Here is an 18506-nt window from a genome sequence, read left to right as displayed (position 1 = left end):
TTTGCTGGGGTACTGCAGCACTCCCAGGTTTTAGGTAGGGTTCAGCTCCAGGGGTCGGTTCCAGCTACCCAGCCCCTTGTTGGGGGTGGGAGGTTCAGGTCCAGCTGCGGGCCCCCGGGTCCTGGGATTTGGCTGCTTGGCCCTGAGCTGCGGGGTCCTGGTCCAGCTGCTAGCTGTCCCGGTCACGCTGCCTGGCCCTGCGTGGCGGGGTTCGGGGCTCTAGCTGCCCGGCCCCATGCAGCAGGGTTCCAGGGTCAGGCCCCGGCTGTTGGTCAGCCGGTCCGGCCACAAGGCAGTTCCGTGTATGGCTGCCTGGCCCTGCACTGTAGGGTCTAGGTCCAGTCCCTCTGTCCAGCTCCACACCTCAGGGTCCCAGAGTCTGGCTTCTTGCTACCTGGCCCTGCACCACAGGGTCCCGGACTCCAGCTGCCTGGCCCCGTGCTTCAGGGTCCAGATCCAGCCCTGCACAAGGGAGGGGTGTCCCGCATTCCGGCCACCCAGCTCCATGTCGGGGTCTGGTGTCTGGCCCTGCTGCAGGGCCCGGTCCCACGCGGTGGTCTGGGTCTCTGCTGCCCAACCCAGCACCCAGAGCTCTGCTCCTGGCCCCACTCTGGGTGGTGGCACTAGGCATAAGGGATTGTGGAGGGATTGTGTGTGGGGAGTGCAGTGGTTCTCAGCCTGAGGCCCACAATGATAAACAGGTTGAGAGCCACTGTGCTATACAAAGTAAAAGCAGCCTTAAAATATAAGGAGCAAGAAAACATGTGCTCTTTTAACCCGACAGAAAAGCTAAAAATTTGGCACAAGAGGTGACACGAGTTGGTGCAGGATAAGAAAATTAACAAGGGGCCAATACCATGAAGTTAAATGTGAAATCACTGTAACACGTACAATGTGGAAGAAAGAACACCTTGATTATCACTACAAAAGGTTCCCCCCCACCACTCTCCTGCAGGTAATAGCTTACCTTACCTGATCACTCTTGTTACAGTGTGTATGGTAACACCCATTGTTTCATGTTCTCTGTGTATATAAATCTCCGCACTGTATTTTCCACTGAATGCATCCAATGAAGTGAGCTGTAGCTCACGAAAGCTTATGCTCAAATAAATTTGTTAGTCTCTAAGGTGCCACAAGTCCTCCTTTTCTTTTTGTGGATACAGACGAACACAGCTGCTACTCTGAAATGTGGAAGAAGTTTGTTTTCCCTTCTCAAATACTGTTGTAAGACAATGCAAGGTCTGGAAAGTCCCAGGTTTGTACTGCTATTTGCACCTGGAGGACACTTGCATGTGCAGGTGTAATGTCTTACAAACAGAGTTGCTGGCATGTGGATTCACTCTAGGGGAACAGTCTCCAAATTTCACCGTACAGTTGAGATGCTGGAAGGCTGATAAAGTAAAAACTGCCTATGCTGGTGATAAGTTTTATGTGGTGGCTAAAGAGGACCACTTCCAGTATAGACCCAGGGAATGCTATTTTAATTGGCCTATGTTCTGTTTCACACCCAAATCTCTTGTGGTAATAAATGGAAAGATTTTTTTTATATATTTTGTACTGGTTTTTTACTGAAAGCAAATTACAGAAGGATGCTTTAAAAGCAGGGAATCTTATAATGTGGGATTACACCCTGTTGGACTATACTGGAGGAGGTGAGCTTGCACTGCCTGGTTTGTACTTTGAGACCAGTATCAATGGTGGTTCAAATGATTACAGCTACCGGTCTCGGGAATCTGTCACTGGGTAGTGAACTTAAAAAAGAAAGCCCAGAAAGACAGGAATGTAATGCAAATGAAACAAATGCTAATATAAAAAAAAAAAGAAAAGCAGTGGAATATAGGCCTGGCTCGACATAAGTAATTGGGCATGGCTGGGGCTTCATTTCTTGGGGGAGATGATTAGGGAGGTAAATAAATCGGCGGGCTGGAAACAGAATGTTGGTACTAGCTAAAATAAGGGGAACACCTAGGGAACCACTAATAATGAATAAGACAAACCTGGAATGTAAAATGAGATAAAGAGTAAGGCGTGCATGTGACGGGTTGGACCCCCTGTCTGGGTGTCCACCTGATGTGCTGGGATTCCACTGAGCCCACGCATTCCACCAGCCTGGGCTTCCTCCCCGTGTCCTTGCTGTGCGAGACCCTCAAGCCTTCCCTGGCACATGCATAGCAGACAGACTGAAATCAGCTCTGTGTGGGAGGATTCAGCTCGGGCATTTAACCAGCACTCACATGCACACCTCCTTTGGGGTGTAAACCCAAAATAATAATGTCTTACACTGTATAGAAAGATCTGTACCATGCATGCTGATAAAAATTTGCCCCTCCCTCAATGTGGAGGAAGATATGCACAGCTTTTTGTCATCCGGTCCTCCCAGATATGAATTGTACAAACTGGGTATTTGAATAAACAAAAACAAGTTTATTAACTACAAAAGGTAAATTTTAAGTGATTATAAGGGATAGCAAACAAAACAAAACACGCAACCTAAGCTTAATTCACTAAAGAAACAGGTTACAAATAGTAATTTCTCACCCTAAATGTTGTTTTAGGCAGGTTGCAGAGTTTCTGCAGCTTAGAGTTCCAGTTATTTCTCTTCACAGGCTAGACCCCTGTCTCAGCCTGGACTCAGCCCTTGCCTTTCCCCAGCTTCATTCCTTTGTTTCTTCAGGTACTTTCAGCAGTTTTCCTTCTTGGGTGGGGAGGTAATGGAGAAGAGCCCTGATTGACTTATTTCCCAGCCTTAAGTAGAATTTACATAAGGCGGGAATCCTTTGTCTCCAGTGGAAAAATACCAGCAGTGTCCAAGGTGGTACGCTGTACTAGGTGACATTATCACATGACCTTACAGTGTTAAAGCCACTATGAGACAAGGTTTATTTGTAACAACCACAAGAAGGAACTCCATGAAGACGAGAGATCAGCATCTTCATAAACCTATTGTCTATCCTAATGGGTCATCCAGGCTGATTGCATACTGTCTGGCGGTCATTTCCCAGGTGTAACCACAGTTGTAATTGTTACATAGTTAATATTCCTAACTTCAGATACAGAAATGATACATGTATACAAATAGGATAATCATATTCAGTAAAACATAACCTTTCCAATGATAACTTACATGACCTATCTTGCATAAAACATATCTTAGTTATGTCATATTTATATCATAACAATATTTCTATGAAGAATGTGGGATGTAGTGACACAGAGCATGGACAGAGCATTCGGTACAGGGATTGGGTCCTACAAAATAACCAAGCCAGTCCCAAAAGATGTGAGGCAATGTAATGTATAAATGTACATAAAGGAAGAGGTTTGCTGTGTAACTTTGGATGTCTGGTACACCCTATATGCACCTCCTATACCTGAGCCTGACCAGTTCAAATGTAGTTTGATTGTTTGCCAATAAAGAAACCTCAGAGATGAGTTTGGAATTGAGCTGAGTTCTTGGGAACCAAGTGGACAAGGTCTCAGAGGCTACCCCAACACACTGATAACACACCTAGGTACTCCACATGTCAAGAAACCAGCCAGTGTCAGTATCCAAAGCTGAATTCGAACACAAGTGGTTAACCATGGAGTCGCAACCTACTAAGATTGTGTAAACATCCATTATACAAGGGTCCATGCAACTTGCCTTGAACGCACAGCCCATTGTTTAAGGAATTAACACCAGACAGCCACACCAATGCTAGTGTAATGGCACCCTTCGCTCCCTGCAGCATGTCATTGTGGGACACCACTCCCTTTCACAGGGGTAAGCCTGGTCTGTGATAGAAAATTAGGTCGGTTTAACTACATTGCTCAGGAGTGTGAAAAATCCACACCCCGGAGCAGCACTGTTAAGCCGACCCAAGTCCCTGTGTAGACAGAACTGGGCTGATGGAAGAATTATTCTGTTGACCTAGCTACTGCCTGTCAGGGAGGTGAGTTCCCTACGCTGACGGGAGAACCCCTCACATCAGCATAGGTAGCATCTACACTAAAGTACTACAGCTTCAGTCATTGTATCACTGTAGCTTTTTAAGTGTAGATAAGCCCTTAGTGGCATATCCAGTAAGCTACAGTCTTGAAGGCAAGAGCAGTAGATACTCAGGTTATTCTTTCCATAGCCACTAGTGCCTGGGTTCCTCACAACTTGGGAAGTTTGTTTATTTGAATTTACTATGCCCCCTAGCACCCATGGGCTGGGCTGCCTTTGCCCAGAACCCAGCTCTCCTGTCACAACTGTAGCTCTCCAGGCTCTCTCCTAGCTCCACAAGGGGGTTGCACAGCAGCCTACTCTATAAGCTGCTCTTCTGTTCTCAAGCTTGTTCTATGCTGGTTCATGGCTGTATCAGTCAGCCTTTCGGGGCTGCTTCTCATGGTCCAGTTCTACCTCTGGACAGCTGTCAGGACCTAGCGCTTGATCTACAGCTCTCATAAGAACGGCCATACTGGTCAGACCAAAAAGTTCCATGTAGTCCAGTATCCTGTCTTCTGACAGTGACCAATGCCAGGTGCCCCAGAGCAAATGAACAGAACACGTAATCATCAAGTGATCCATCCTCTGTTTCCCATTCCCAACTTCTGACAAACAGAGGCTAGGGACACCATCCCTGCCCATCCTGGGTAATAGCCATTGATGGACCTATCTTCCATGAATGTATCTAGTTCTTTTTTGAACTAGATACTCAACTGCTATCTCCAGGTTCCTGCTGACAAATACTTCTCTCACACACACTTTCTATTCTTCATCCCATGTCCTCTGTAACATATGCTACCTCCTCTTTCTGGTCACCTGGTACCTGGGATGATTTAGTTGGTGTTGGTCCTGCTTTGAGCAGGGGGTTGGACTAGATGACTTCCTGAGGTCTCTTCCAACCCTAATCGTCTATGATTCTACCCCCTGTTGGCAGTGCCCCCAGGGTGGATGGGTACTAAGCTAGTCCAAGAGCATGCAGAGGAGAGAAGATAAAACACATGGGGCAGGGGAGGGAAGGAAATTGAGGAGGAGCCAGGGATAACACTGAAATAGACTGAGATTTCCAGTTTATTTACCAAGCATGGGAGGGAAAGTGTCCTATTAAAAGTCTGTGAACCACTAGGTTAAGTGTTGTTTAAGCTCCTGCAGTTCCTAAAATGATCTCTGGGTCATCCATGTGGGATGAAGGGGGCACTACCTGGTAACGGGCCAGTGGGGCCATCAACCAAAAAGAACCTGATAGTCTGTTTAAAGTACACTCTGTTAAATTGTATCAAAATGACATATTGTTGCATAAAGAAAAGGAGTACTTGTGGCACCTTAGAGACTAACCAATTTATCTGAGCCTAAGCTTTCGTGAGCTACAGCTCACTTCATCGGATGCATACTGATGTATGTGAGCTGTAGCTCATGAAAGCTTATGCTCAAATAAATTGGTTAGTCTCTAAGGTGCCACAAGTACTCCTTTTCTTTTTGCGAATACAGACTAACACGGCTGTTACTCTGAAACCTGTCATATTGTTGCATGTAACTACTGGTTTAGGCACAAAATATTTGGGCTTTGAAAATCCTGTTGTCTTTCCCTCAGATAGTAATGCTTATTAATATGTATTTGTATTATGGCAGCACCATTAACCAACCAAGATCAGAGTCCCATTGCTCTAGGTACTGTACAAGCGAGTGCGCAGCAGTCCCAAAGAGCTTCTAGTCTAAATAAGAAAAACAGAGACTTGGGAGAGGGGGGGAAAAGACTGAACACAGAAATTGCATAAACAATGTGATGGTGAATAAACATCATGTTTAGGTCCAGGACTTTGGGGGTTTCTCTAATGGAGCAGAGAATCACATATTGCACTCCTGTCTTCTAGGTATAATTCACTTTCAAAATGACAATCCCAAAGAACAACATGTAGTTTCAGGACTCTCTGCAACAAGAATTTTATCTTTATGGATTGAAATTATGTCCCTACTCTGGCACAACCAGTGATGGTTTTGTTGGTGTGTGTCTTTATTTATCTTCATAAAGAAACAATCAATAAAAATACAAAAAAAATTAACGGCTCACAACCTGTATATGTTACCACATTATGTGGTCCCACATTTCACAAGATATCAATAAAATTATGCAACTTGTCAAAGTTGTGAGACCAGTCAATATAAAATCGGAAAATGTTACACAGACATAACATGTTAGGGTGGTGGTAACAATAATACAAGAAAAAGGGGGGGAAAGGAAGGAAAGGAGGGGTTTGGGGGAGAGGTGGCAGGAAGACGGAGGGGGAAAGCGCAGAGGTATTATTTGAGCTATCTTAGCATTCTTTATCCAAATGTATCAAGAGACGAGGTCCAAATTTTTCTGAATCCATACAATTGGTCTCTACATTAATAAGTTGTTCTTTCTTACATTGCTAACTCACAGGTCTGAATAACACAAGAATGTTTTAAATAATCAAAACCATAAAATAAGAGAATTAAGTGATTGCTGAATTCTGTATTCATACACTACATGCTGTTACTTGAGTATTAATAGGCTGTTGCTGGAGGGCCGAATAGAATACTAACATTCATGAAACAGGTTTCAGAGTAGCAGCCGTGTTAGTCTGTAGCCGCAAAAAGAACAGGAGTACTTGTGGCACCTTAGAGATTAACAAATTTATTAAAGCATAAGCTTTCGTGAGCTACAGCTCACTTCATCAGATGCATTCAGTGGAAAATACAGTGAAAATTCATGAAACAGGTTATCACAATACAGCCAGAAAGGAAAGCATGTCCCATTACTTCAAGCATCAAAGGGCTGGGGGAGATGGACGCTTGTTGCTAAGCACTGTTGTTCATGCTGAACTGCTGGGAAGTGAGCCTGATATGACATACTTCACTATCTGCCAGACACTGGTGGTCTTTATGAGGAGACCAACAGAATCTTATTGATGGTGGGGAAAGCAAATAATAAAAATACAGATTTCAGAGTAGTAGCTGTGTTAGTCTGTATCCGCAAAAAGAATTCTTCACAACACTGAACATGTAGCACCTTGATTTTCAACTTTCCTGTTTTGCAATCACTAATAATAATAATTAATAATGTATAAATGTCGTCTTGTCAGTACGATCATATACATTTAGCTCCAGAAATTCTATGTGGATATTAAGAACTAAAGTCTAGTCTAACAAAAAGATCGCATGCACGTATAACACATTCCTTGTAAAACACTACATTAAGATCACATTGTATGTATTTCATATACTTCCTTTGAGACCAAACTTCTAGTATTTAATGTCTTGAAAGAAATTATATCCTTGTGGAACACTACTACATATTTCAGAAATGCTAAACAGAGATGTCAACTTTGAACATTCATCTTTCCTGAACATTAAAGATACACTAGAAGCGTTTTAAAAAAAAACCTAAACACAGATTTGTTATTGTGACAGCATTTTGAACCCATACATCATTTGGCTCTTTGCCCACAATGTTACCTGCAGATCTTTCTGTGGCACTGCTATGTATAGCCACACTACAGGCTTCTCCTTGACCCATATGCACCTTTTCGCTTCCCAGAAGACGAGTGACAGCTTCCATTCAGCAGTGCCAGACAGTAATTTCCCAGATAAAACAGTCTAACAGTCAGCTTAGATGAAACAAATGTAGCATTTATTGGTGTTTTTAACAGCATAGTGAGAAAGCAAATTAAGTTAGGTAAACACACTTGAATGCAGAGGACCTGTTCTGCTGCTGGGATAAATTGGTGTCGTGGAGTCTGTTTACTCCAGCTGAGGATGTGACCCCAATCGTACAATAAAAATCCACAAGTTGGTACTGTAAACAACTTACCAAAGGAGATTAAAAGGGTGATATGTTACCTGACTGCTGTATTAGTCCCCTTTTTGACACAATTTCTCAGTCTGTCAGTATAGTTCAACTTGTTTGTGATGCAAAAGTTTGGCAAGTTGCAATGGAGGTATAGGAGATTAGAGGTATGTCAAAACACACAGATCTTGTTTAAGCCATCCTTTCTGAAATCAAATCAATGGAATTAGCATTAATTAAAATGTGTGTCAAATGATATATTATGGCTTCGGTGCAGTTAGGAATACATAATATACTCATTTAGTCATTCCTGTTATTGGTTAAGGATTCCCCACCTATCCCCATGTCTTGTGCTAGCTTTGGGCTATGTAAATCTTATAAAGAGCCCTATGCTACTGACAGCAGTAGAGACAATCTTTTTTGGAGGGGGGAAAAGGGCAGAGAGAGTCACTGAATATTTCTCTGGCTTTCCTGGGGTGGGAAGGAGGTTGCTATGATGTTGCTATGGAGATTGGGAGGGTAAGGTAGGTTATTGTGACTAGGAAGGTTTGTTTGTTTGTTTATGTGGGAAAGTGCACCTGCTGTTACTTAAATATTAATGTTCTATTGATTTCGTTTTATTGCTCTGTGGGAGGGTAAGTGCCTCACATGTTCAAGGACTGGAGAATTTGGCTTCCTTTTCTAGATGGATCACTTCATGTCTCTGCCAAGAGTAGGCCTGCCTACATTGGATAAAGCCTGAGGATTTTTGCATAAAGCTTGCATATGCGAAGTGTATGCAATTTTAAAATCCCAGGTGGGCACCCAGGCTACAAATACCCCAATTTCATTAGTTATCCCCACACAAAAAATTGATCCTGCTCTTTTATTCCATCAGTTTCTTCCCCTTCCCACCCTGTAGGGTTTCCAACCATTTATAACTGTGAAAGACTCCCAGTGACAGCACTCAAGAGGGAATTCCCCATCTAGCTGCAGAATAGTGGTAGCAGCAACATAAGCGTCACCTCTCTGCCCTGCCAATTTGCTTCAAACTTCATACAGCAGATACTCTTCTTGGAGTAAGAGATTAGAACTAATCTCCATGATACAATCAAGTCTTAGCCTCTTTGCCGAGATTACCAGTTGTGATAGTGGTTTGCGTAATGTGGAAACTGTCTATTATTGGACACTGAACTGAAACCACTGCCATTATTTCACATACTGGTAGGCTGCTGAGCATCCATCAAACAGTAATGGCTCTTAGTCACTTCTGATCCCAGCTATCTTGAAAGCTGTGACCTACAGGTCAAAGGCTCAATATCTACTTACCACTCCTGGAGCATTCCTCTTCCACTACTAACTGGATTTTAAAGTAAAATTATCTATTTTTATTTGTAAGTTGTTTAAAATGTGCAATTTAAGAGACTAACTGAAAGGAAAACAGCGTGCTTCAGTCTCAATTTAACAGTAATGGAATGGGAGGGTCTGTATTTTTAGAGGCAGACTTCATGTCAGCTTTCTAAATCTACCAAGACTATAAGCACTGGCCTTGAGTGTGACAGACTAACTTTTCTCAGGGTGAGGGTTGATTCAGTCTCCATGGTAGCCAAGTTTTAAAAGTAAGAATGATGATTGTTTCCAAGGGAGAGAAAGTCATGTGTGCGGAATTATGCTGGATGGGAAATTATAATGTGGAGCTAATGGGAACGGAGCTGAGACCACATAGGATCATGGATTGGTCTTGTACGTCAAATAATTTTTAAATATTTTGAAGACATTTTATCACGTATCCATCCAGGAAATAATAATAATTGTTTGTTTATATATTAGTAAATGGTTTGAACAGGCTTCTTTACAGCTGCTGGGACTTTTTTATCCTACAAACAATTTTCAAATGTAATTATGTTAGCACAGAAAATTATGTACATAGGGCCATGCCACCCTTTACTTAGATTCCCTTTCTATTGGCGAACTCCTCCCATTCCCGTTACTTAAACTCACTTTTCTGTCACCTTCCTTTGTTCACATTGTAGTTCAGTGGCCTGACAAACTTCACTCTAAAGAACTAAAGGCCTGACCCTCAGTTACACTAATGGGCCTTAAGGTAGATGGTCAGCTCATGTCACTCAGGTAGTGTAACTGAGCATCAGGCCTGAGATCTATTGCGTAACTGAAGCGGCTGCTTTGTTGTGCCAGGGGTATGTCTATGTGGCTGTTGGGAGCAAGCCTCCCAGCCCAAGTAGAGAGACTTACACTGGTTTGGCTTGAGCTAGCGCACCAAAAATAGCAGTGTGGATATTGTGACTCAGGCTGGAGCTCGGGCTCTGGAGCCTAAGGGGTCAGGTGGGCTTGAGAGTCCAAACCTCAATATCCACACTGCTATTTTTAGCATGCTAGCTCAAGCCCTGCTAGCGTGAGTCTGTCTACCTAGTCTGGGAGGCTCATTCCCAGATGTAGTGTAGACATATCCTTAAAGAGCAGACTGTAACAGGCCAGCAGCTTTTACCTAAAACATCACACCATAATAGGTGTGAGCCTGTGGAGAAAGGGTAGGAGAGTTCTGTTGACTTACTGAGAAAGATGGCTCCTTACCCTACCAAGATATAAGGGAAGTGGGAGTGGGGGCTTTCTAGACAGAGAAGCTCTAGGTGGGAGCTACACAGGCTGGATGGAGGAACCTGAGAAGGAGAGAGGAAGTTTGAGCTGAACTTTATCTTATTATTAACTTCTATGTTAATAAAAATAGACTGCATTACGGGGATGAGTTTGTACTGTATATAATATTTTTATTTAATATTTGAACTGTATTTCAGAGACGGTTCAGAAAGACATGTTCACATGCACTTTTCTGCTATTGTAAGAACAGTTCACTCTCAGGCTTACACCCTTTTAATGTTTATTTTAAAACTCAGTATGAGATAATAAAGAAAATACAGAAACATCCTTAATCATTGTGTTGATAAACGATAGGGGACTGCAAAGGAAATTCTGAAACAGCCTGAGACATATTGATGCTACTGAGCACTGAAGAAGGAGATTAAAATTGAAAATATGTTCACAGTCCAATTTAACATCTGAATGCTAGAGATTCATAAATTGTCATCTTCATTTCCCAGCAATTTTGCTAATGTGCAAAATGAAATTGCCATTCACTGTGTCACGTGAAAGATTACTTAGATATGTCAGAAGTTTGGGTAATAATAATTAGATCTAGTACACTTTCAAAAGCAGATTAGTTGAAGTGAAAGAAACTCTGACTACTAGGAAATATACCCCATATGGCTCTTTAATAGGCACCCAGTAAAGCCTCTGAAATGCTCAAAGATATAATTTGTCTGTAAGAATTACTCATGGCCAGTGGAGGACATGCTTATTTTTCATTAGCATTGGAACTAATGCCATCTGTGGGCTTGGGCAAACGACCTGGTTTCTCTGGACCCATATTGTAGTCCTTTCTAGGCATAAATGTCCTGGCCCCCTTTGCCTTAATGCCCCCTTACTTCACAGAGGTGTTGCGAGGCTTTGAGGGGTGTTGTACTGAGAAGACATAAAGTGTTACCTAGCCTAATTTATTACATTATAAGAAGGATTGGCAGAATTTGGGGGGAAGTTGGGTTTGGGGGTGGTCTTTTTGCAATTTTGACAATATAGATTTTTATTAAGATTTTGTTTCAATTTTTAACTATGTTAAATTTAGGTGCTAGAAGATAAGGGGGATAGGGCTGGAGTTAGAGTTAGGGCAGGGCTGCAGGGGGCTCCCTGCATGGCCAAGGGGCCCAAGATACCCAGGCACAAGGTGAGGGGAGGCTACTGTCCTGGCCCAGCAGAACAGAGACCTCTGCCAGGACTGCGAGGAGGACAAACTCCCGGCTATTGGGAAGATCATCCCCTGCTGAACTTTTCTTGCCCATACTCCTAGCTGGTGAATGAGTGAGCAGGGCCATGACAGCAGAGCTGCAGAGGGCTCCCTGCATGACCTCAGGACGAATGACACCTGAACCCTGCAGGCACAAGGTACAGGGAAGGCTGAGGACCTGGTGGGGGAGAGAAGACACCACCGGTTAATACTGTGAGGGCACCATGCTGTTGAATGGCTCTTGCCTGGGGACAGCTGCAGCACTCCCAGCTGGGGAATGAGAGAGTAGGTTCATAGGAGTAGGGCTGAAGAAGCTGCCACAGGGCCAGTGACACCTGATCCCTGCAGGTACAAGGAATCAACAACAAGAATTTTTGCTATAAACTGGGGATGTATCAGTTGGAAGTGACTGAAAAGGAGAAAGACCTGGATGTATTGGTCAATGACAGGATTACTATGAGTTGCCAATGTGATGTGACTGTGAAAAAGGCTAATGCAACACTAGGATGCATCTGGCAAGGTACTTCCAGTAGAGATCTAGAAGTATTATTATCATTATATGAGGCTCTGGTGAAATCTCATCGGGAATACTGTGTGCAATTCTGGTCTCCTATGTTTAAGAAAGATTAACTCACACAGGGACAGGTGCAGAGACTGAGCTTTACAAGTTTCTGGAGGCGATGGTACAATGAGATTGCCCACAATGGCATATTGTCCATCAACAACTGCTCTTAGCAAATACCTCCAATGTCTGAAGGTGGGGAGGGCTCTGAGTTACTACTGAGAATTCTTTTGCAGGTGTCTGGTTGGTGGATCTGGCTGAAGTGCTCAGGATGCAACTGATCACCATATAGAATCATAGAATCATAGAATATCAGGGTTGGAAGGGACCTCAGGAGGTCATCTAGTCCAACCCCCTGCTCAAAAGCAGGACCAATTCCCAGTTAAATCATCCCAGCCAGGGCTTTGTCAAGCCTGACCTTAAAAACTTCTAAGGAAGGAGATTCCACCACCTCCCTAGGCAACGCATTCCAGTGTTTCACCACCCTCCTAGTGAAAAAGTTTTTCCTAATATCCAACCTAAACCTCCCCCACTGCAACTTGAGACCATTACTCCTTGTCCTGTCCTCTTCCACCACTGAGAATAGTCTAGAACCATCCTCCCTGGAACTACCTCTCAGGTAGTTGAAAGCAGCTATCAAATCCCCCCTCACTCTTCTCTTCTGCAGACTAAACAATCCCAGTTCCCTCAGCCTCTCCTCATAAGTCATGTGTTCCAGACCCCTAATCATTTTTGTTGCCCTTCGCTGGACTCTCTCCAATTTATCCACATCTTTCTTGTGGTGTGGGGCCCAAAACTGGACACAATACTCCAGATGAGGCCTCACCAATGTCGAATAGAGGGGGACGATCACGTCCCTCGATCGCTCGCTATGCCCCTACTTATACATCCCAAAATGCCATTGGCCTTCTTGGCAACAAGGGCACACTGCTGGCTAATATCCAGCTTCTCGTCCACTGTCACCCCTAGGTCCTTTTCCGCAGAACTGCTGCCTAGCCATTCGGTCCCTAGTCTGTAGCTGTGCATTGGGTTCTTCCGTCCTAAGTGCAGGACCCTGCACTTATCCTTATTGAACCTAAACCTCCCCCACTGCAACTTGAGACCATTACTCCTTGTTCTGTCATCAGCTACCACTGAGAACAGTCTAGATCCATCCTCTTTGGAACCCCCTTTCAGGTAGTTGAAAGCATCTATCAAATCCCCCCTCATTCTTCTCTTCCGCAGACTAAACAATCCCAGTTCCCTCAGCCTCTCCTCATAAGTCATGTGTTCCAGTCCCCTAATCATTTTTGTTGCCCTCCACTGGACTCTTTCCAATTTTTCCACATCCTTCTTGTAGTGTGGGGCCCAAAACTGGACACAGTACTCCAGATGAGGCCTCACCAGTGTTGAATAGAGAACGATCACGTCCCTCGATCTGCTGGTAATGCCCCTACGTATACATCCCAAAATGCCATTGGCCTTCTTGGCAACAAGGGCACACTGTTGACTCATATCCAGCTTCTCATCCACTGTAACCCCTAGGTTCTTTTCTGCTGAACTGTTGCCAAGCCATTCGGTCCCTAGTCTGTAGCAGTGCATGGGATTCTTCTGTCCTAAGTGCAGGACTCTGCACTTGTCCTTGTTGAACCTCATCAGATTTCTTTTGGCCCAATCCTCCAATTTGTCTAGGTCCCTCTGTATCCTATCCCTACCCTCCAGTGTATCTACCTCTCCTCCCAGTTTAGTGTCATCTGCAAATTTGCTGAGGATGCAATCCACACCATCCTCCAGATCATTAATGAAGATATTGAACAAAACCGGCCCCAGGACCAACCCTTGGGGCACTCCACTTGATACCGGCTGCCAACTAGACATGGAGCCATTGATCACTACCCTTTGAGCCTGACAATCTAGCCAACTTTCTATCCACCTTATAGTCCATTCATCCAGCCCATACTTCTTTAACTTGCTGGCAAGAATAAAGCACATACTAATATGCCATGTTAGACACTCATGCCTAACCTTGAAAATGTAACATATTATAATCTGGGAGTTAATCATAATTTTTATTTATTCAGATAACAGGTCGCATTCTCACCAAAATGAATGGGGGTGGGTGGGTGTGTGAGTGAGATAGAGAGACACTATGCTCATCCATCATTTACTTTTTCTCTTGTACAGATAGCTGATCTTTTTTAATTATTTCTGGGAGTGGAGTGAGAATGTCACAGATTCAGAGACTTTCAACTGTGTCGCTAGACTTTTGGATTACAACACACTTGAAAATCTCATCTTGGTATGATGAATTAGGAGTCTTTTTAATTTTAAGCTTATATAGGTCTAGAAATACTGTATTAAAAACATGAATTTTTTTACTTTGTTTTCACTGTTATTGAAATTTACTTGGACATTATTTTTCCTCATCACTGGTACAGAAGGCTCAGAAGAGTGTACTCATAATTCAATAATAGATGTCATAGAGACTGCAACCTCTGTCTAGTGAGACTAAGCTGCTTTTTAGAATAAGGGCCACTGGTGAAATTATAGATAAATTCCAAAAGAATCCCACCATGAAAACAAATAAGAGTCCCAGAAATGAAGGAGTAAATTAGATGAAAAGACACTTTCACCTGTTTTGACTGGTGAAGTTCATTGTAGTTGAAGAAGAACTCAACTATTGCTAATAAACAACTGCTTTGCACTTGGTCTTCTGTAACTGTTAATGAAACTAGTGTAACCTCCTCTGAAATGAGACTCCTGGGTTTTTCCTCTGACCAAGCTGTCATCCCTGAGTAACCATAGAGGCTTTTTTGTTTGCCTTCTCTATGAGTTGCTGTTGATGATAAATTTAAAAAGTACTTTTTTCTGAAGGATTGAATTTGGCTAAATTAGATCATTTGTCTAGTCAACCCATGATTGGTTTTTTTGCTTTTTACTCTTCCCTTGACAGGCACACAACCCTTTGAGGACTCTAATCTATGCATGGCAGTAATATGTAAACAGGACTTATGGTTGCATGAAATCCAAATGCAGTTATAGGCAAAGTAATGACTAACCATTCACTCTGGTAAGAGTAGACTGTATTTACCAGCCTTTCTGAAACAGAATTAAAAATCCAGCTGCTAGAATAAAATGACACATGGAGCACAATCAAGAGAACCCTGGAAGCAAAATGTTTGTGTTTGACGACAATAGCTGGTTACTTATGATATAACAAACGGTTTTATTATTTGAAAATATTAATATGTGCAAAGCCCTGCTTGTGGTTACCTTCCAGTGTAACTTTACATCACTAGTGGTAATCTGTAAAGTAAAGTTTTGGAGCAAACAGGATTTCACTCTTCAGTATTAGATTGTGTAATCCATACTTTTTATTCTTTCATTTTTAAGTACAGTTAAATAGTGCAGAGTGTTGCAATAGAGTAAATAATACTCTGGATTTCTATAGTGCCTTCTATCTAAGAATCTCAAGGTGCTTTACAAACAACTAAGTCTCACATCCCTGTGAGTTACAGAAGTATTGTACTTGGCTGGATTCTCCAGTAAACTAAGACCACCCTGCATGGCCATGGTACAAAGTGGCCTTAAAGCAGCTGGAGACAGCCAGTGTCACAGCCTGTGTACAAGCGAACTCTGCACTAATGGCATTCTGGCAGAGATGGCTCCAATGCTTTCTTCACCAGCCACCGCACCTTCACCCCTCAAGGAAGCTTATTTTAAATTGGCCCAATGTCCATTTCAGCTTGCAAACTGTCATCAGGATCACCTGTCGGAATATGTTACTTCAGTTTTAAATCAGCGTTTTTCTACCACCTGGCACTATAGAATGCAGAGAGAAAATAAGGACTATACAATTCTCATTGATCTTCACCGGCCAGTTTACACTTCCTTGTTTTAAACACTATTTGCCTTTAAAACCAACATCGAAATTGCAAACATTTATATTTCCTGGAGGAGGATCAGAATACTTCAGAGGAAACAAATTCATAATCTCCACCTCATGTTTTGTGGTGAGATAATAAAGAAACTGAAAATACCTGTATCCTTAACTTACACTGTATCATACATATATACGTGGCTGCTAATCTTTTGAGAAATTTGTCAAAACTTCATTGATGGGTTTCTTTTTTTAAAACTTAGTGTTTCTCACTCCAGACTTTATTCTGTGCAATTAATATGGCCTTCATGAGTTGAGTCAGAAACCTAGCCCCCTCAGAAGATTGCTTGTACATACTTCTCAGTGACTCTGTATGAGAATTTGTAGGAGGTTGTTGATACTGAAGAACATGATTCAGATGACCAAATGCAACATCATGTTGGTTGGATTATTTTTGGTTAGATGTCTCATGAAACCCAGCCTCATGAAAATAAATGGCATTATTTTTACCATTCATCATTTGTAGAGTTTCCCCACATACCCACTTAAATGTATCTGTCTCTAGGTGATTCAGCAGAAGAAATCGACCTCACTGTGGTTTACCAAACAGCTGCTAATGGTGACGTCAACACACTGACTGCAGTGATTCTTGAAGACCCTTCAATATTAGAATGCTGCGACAGCGAGGGTAAAACTTAGAGGGTTTAGATTGTTCCCAACGAGTTAATCAATACAATATGTGACTGAGCTATCATCTTTTTTCCATTTTTAATATTGACTTTAAAAATTAGTGAAACATCATAAGTAGAATTATATCAAGTTCTCCCCTTTATGAGCAATAGAATGGGAAATTGGTATTTTGGGGGGGATATCCATTGGGAATATGCATTTTGGATGGCCACAAAATAATATTTTCTTCCTCCTTACAAGTTTATTAATTTACATATAAATAAGAATATCCCATGTATCAGACAGTGGACATGAGACACAAAGTTGTCTGCCATGAATTTATATTGTTTGTCATAGAAAGAGAAATGCTGGAAAGTTGCTGAAATTTCAGGGGAGGATGGAGAAATAATTTATTCTAGTCAAATCCAAATTATATATATTTTTGGACATCTTAAAGACTCATTTGGCCAAATTTTAAAAAGTGGACACCAGCAGTTATTTGTGCTTGCTGAATAAGGGCACAGGTACAAACAGACAATTAATAAAATGGTAACATATGCAGTTTCTTGCCAAAAGAGCAATTGCATGTATAATCAGTTACCTGTTTTATGCTTGAAGCTGCATATTTTTTTCTATTCAGGTTCTCATGCCATGCCTGACAGGGTGCCATCTGAGTGCATGCAGTTACTTGGTTGTCTTTTCAGGCATGTATTTTCCAAGTGAATATGAACCAGAGATCTTTGAAAGCTTGTCCCTTGAAGTATTTTGTGTTCAATCAAGAGTCTAGTTTTTACCACAGCATTTTCCCAGGATTAGCATGAAAAGTGCAGGATTCAATCATTTAAAAAGAAACAAACAAACAAAAACCACCCTGCAGATATCTCTGTCTGTTTCTGAAAACTGGTTGTAAAATCTGGATTCAGAAATTGGGATCTTTGTGTTATCTTCAGATAGTTCCCTGGATCTCAGTAAAGTCAAGACAAGAGCCTTTTGACCTTCCAGCTCCTAAACGAGAAGAATAAAGGCAGAGTGTCTAACTGCCTGCAGTAGACTAACCATTACGTTTCAATTCCAGAGTAACTCAGTGATACTTATATACACACACTGATGTAACTGAGATCATCTGTGTGAAACCCTGGCACCCCCATATTCACCACTGTCAGATAATTATGATATGTTTTATACAAAGTATGCCTTTTGAGGTATTATTCTAAAAGTCTTGAACTGCGAGACATTAATATATCATTGGATTGTACGTGCTATCATTGTATGTGACGTTATGAAGTTTGGCTCTGTATGTGCTACTGAAACATGTTGTGAGGTTGAGAACACCCACAAGCAGCCATTCAGGTACAACAATAAAAAGGCCAAACAATGTTGATGGCTTATTGAGGAAATGCACACAAGCACCAGGATTACCCCAGAAACTATGTACAATAGAAACCTCTCAGAGATAGCCCTACACAATGGGAACTCTTTGACCCAGGTCACAGCAAAAGAGCTTTCCAGCAAGTTGGAAGAGATATAAAAGGGAGAAGTATCATCATAACTGGATCTCACTCTCCCTACAACACAACACCTGAAAGTGGGGGAGAGGGGAAGTACTGGTCCCAGGCAGGAAAGAAGGAAGCCTGCCTGTGTATGCAAAAGCTAACCTGCTTGTACTGTCTAACTGGGTGAGACACTGTGTGATTCAAATCCTAACTAGTACATTAGGCTTAGATTGCAGTTTTGTTTTATTTCTTATGGTAATCTGCTTTGATCTGTTTGCTATCACTTATAATCACTTAAAATCTACCTTTCTAT

The 18506-nt window shown here is 42.2% G+C and overlaps 1 protein-coding gene across 7 annotated transcripts in view; it reads left to right on the top strand.

Annotated features, from left to right (window-relative positions):
* ANKRD55 (ankyrin repeat domain 55) overlaps positions 1 to 18506 on the top strand; it is a 69486-nt gene that overhangs the window by 6442 nt on the left and 44538 nt on the right. For 6 of the 7 annotated variants that reach the window (XM_073346183.1, XM_073346182.1, XM_073346186.1 and 3 more), the window contains exon 2: positions 16597 to 16719. The exons of the other annotated variant lie outside the window; for it this stretch is intronic. In XM_073346183.1, coding sequence (XP_073202284.1) covers positions 16597 to 16719 — 123 coding nt within the window. The remainder of the gene's footprint in view (positions 1 to 16596; positions 16720 to 18506) is intronic. 7 annotated transcript variants of the gene reach the window in all.

Source organism: Lepidochelys kempii, chromosome 5 (assembly GCF_965140265.1).
Source record: "Lepidochelys kempii isolate rLepKem1 chromosome 5, rLepKem1.hap2, whole genome shotgun sequence".
Lineage (NCBI taxonomy): Eukaryota > Metazoa > Chordata > Testudines > Cheloniidae > Lepidochelys > Lepidochelys kempii.
Note: the sequence above shows the minus strand (reverse complement) of the source record. Positions and strands in the feature narration are given on the sequence as shown.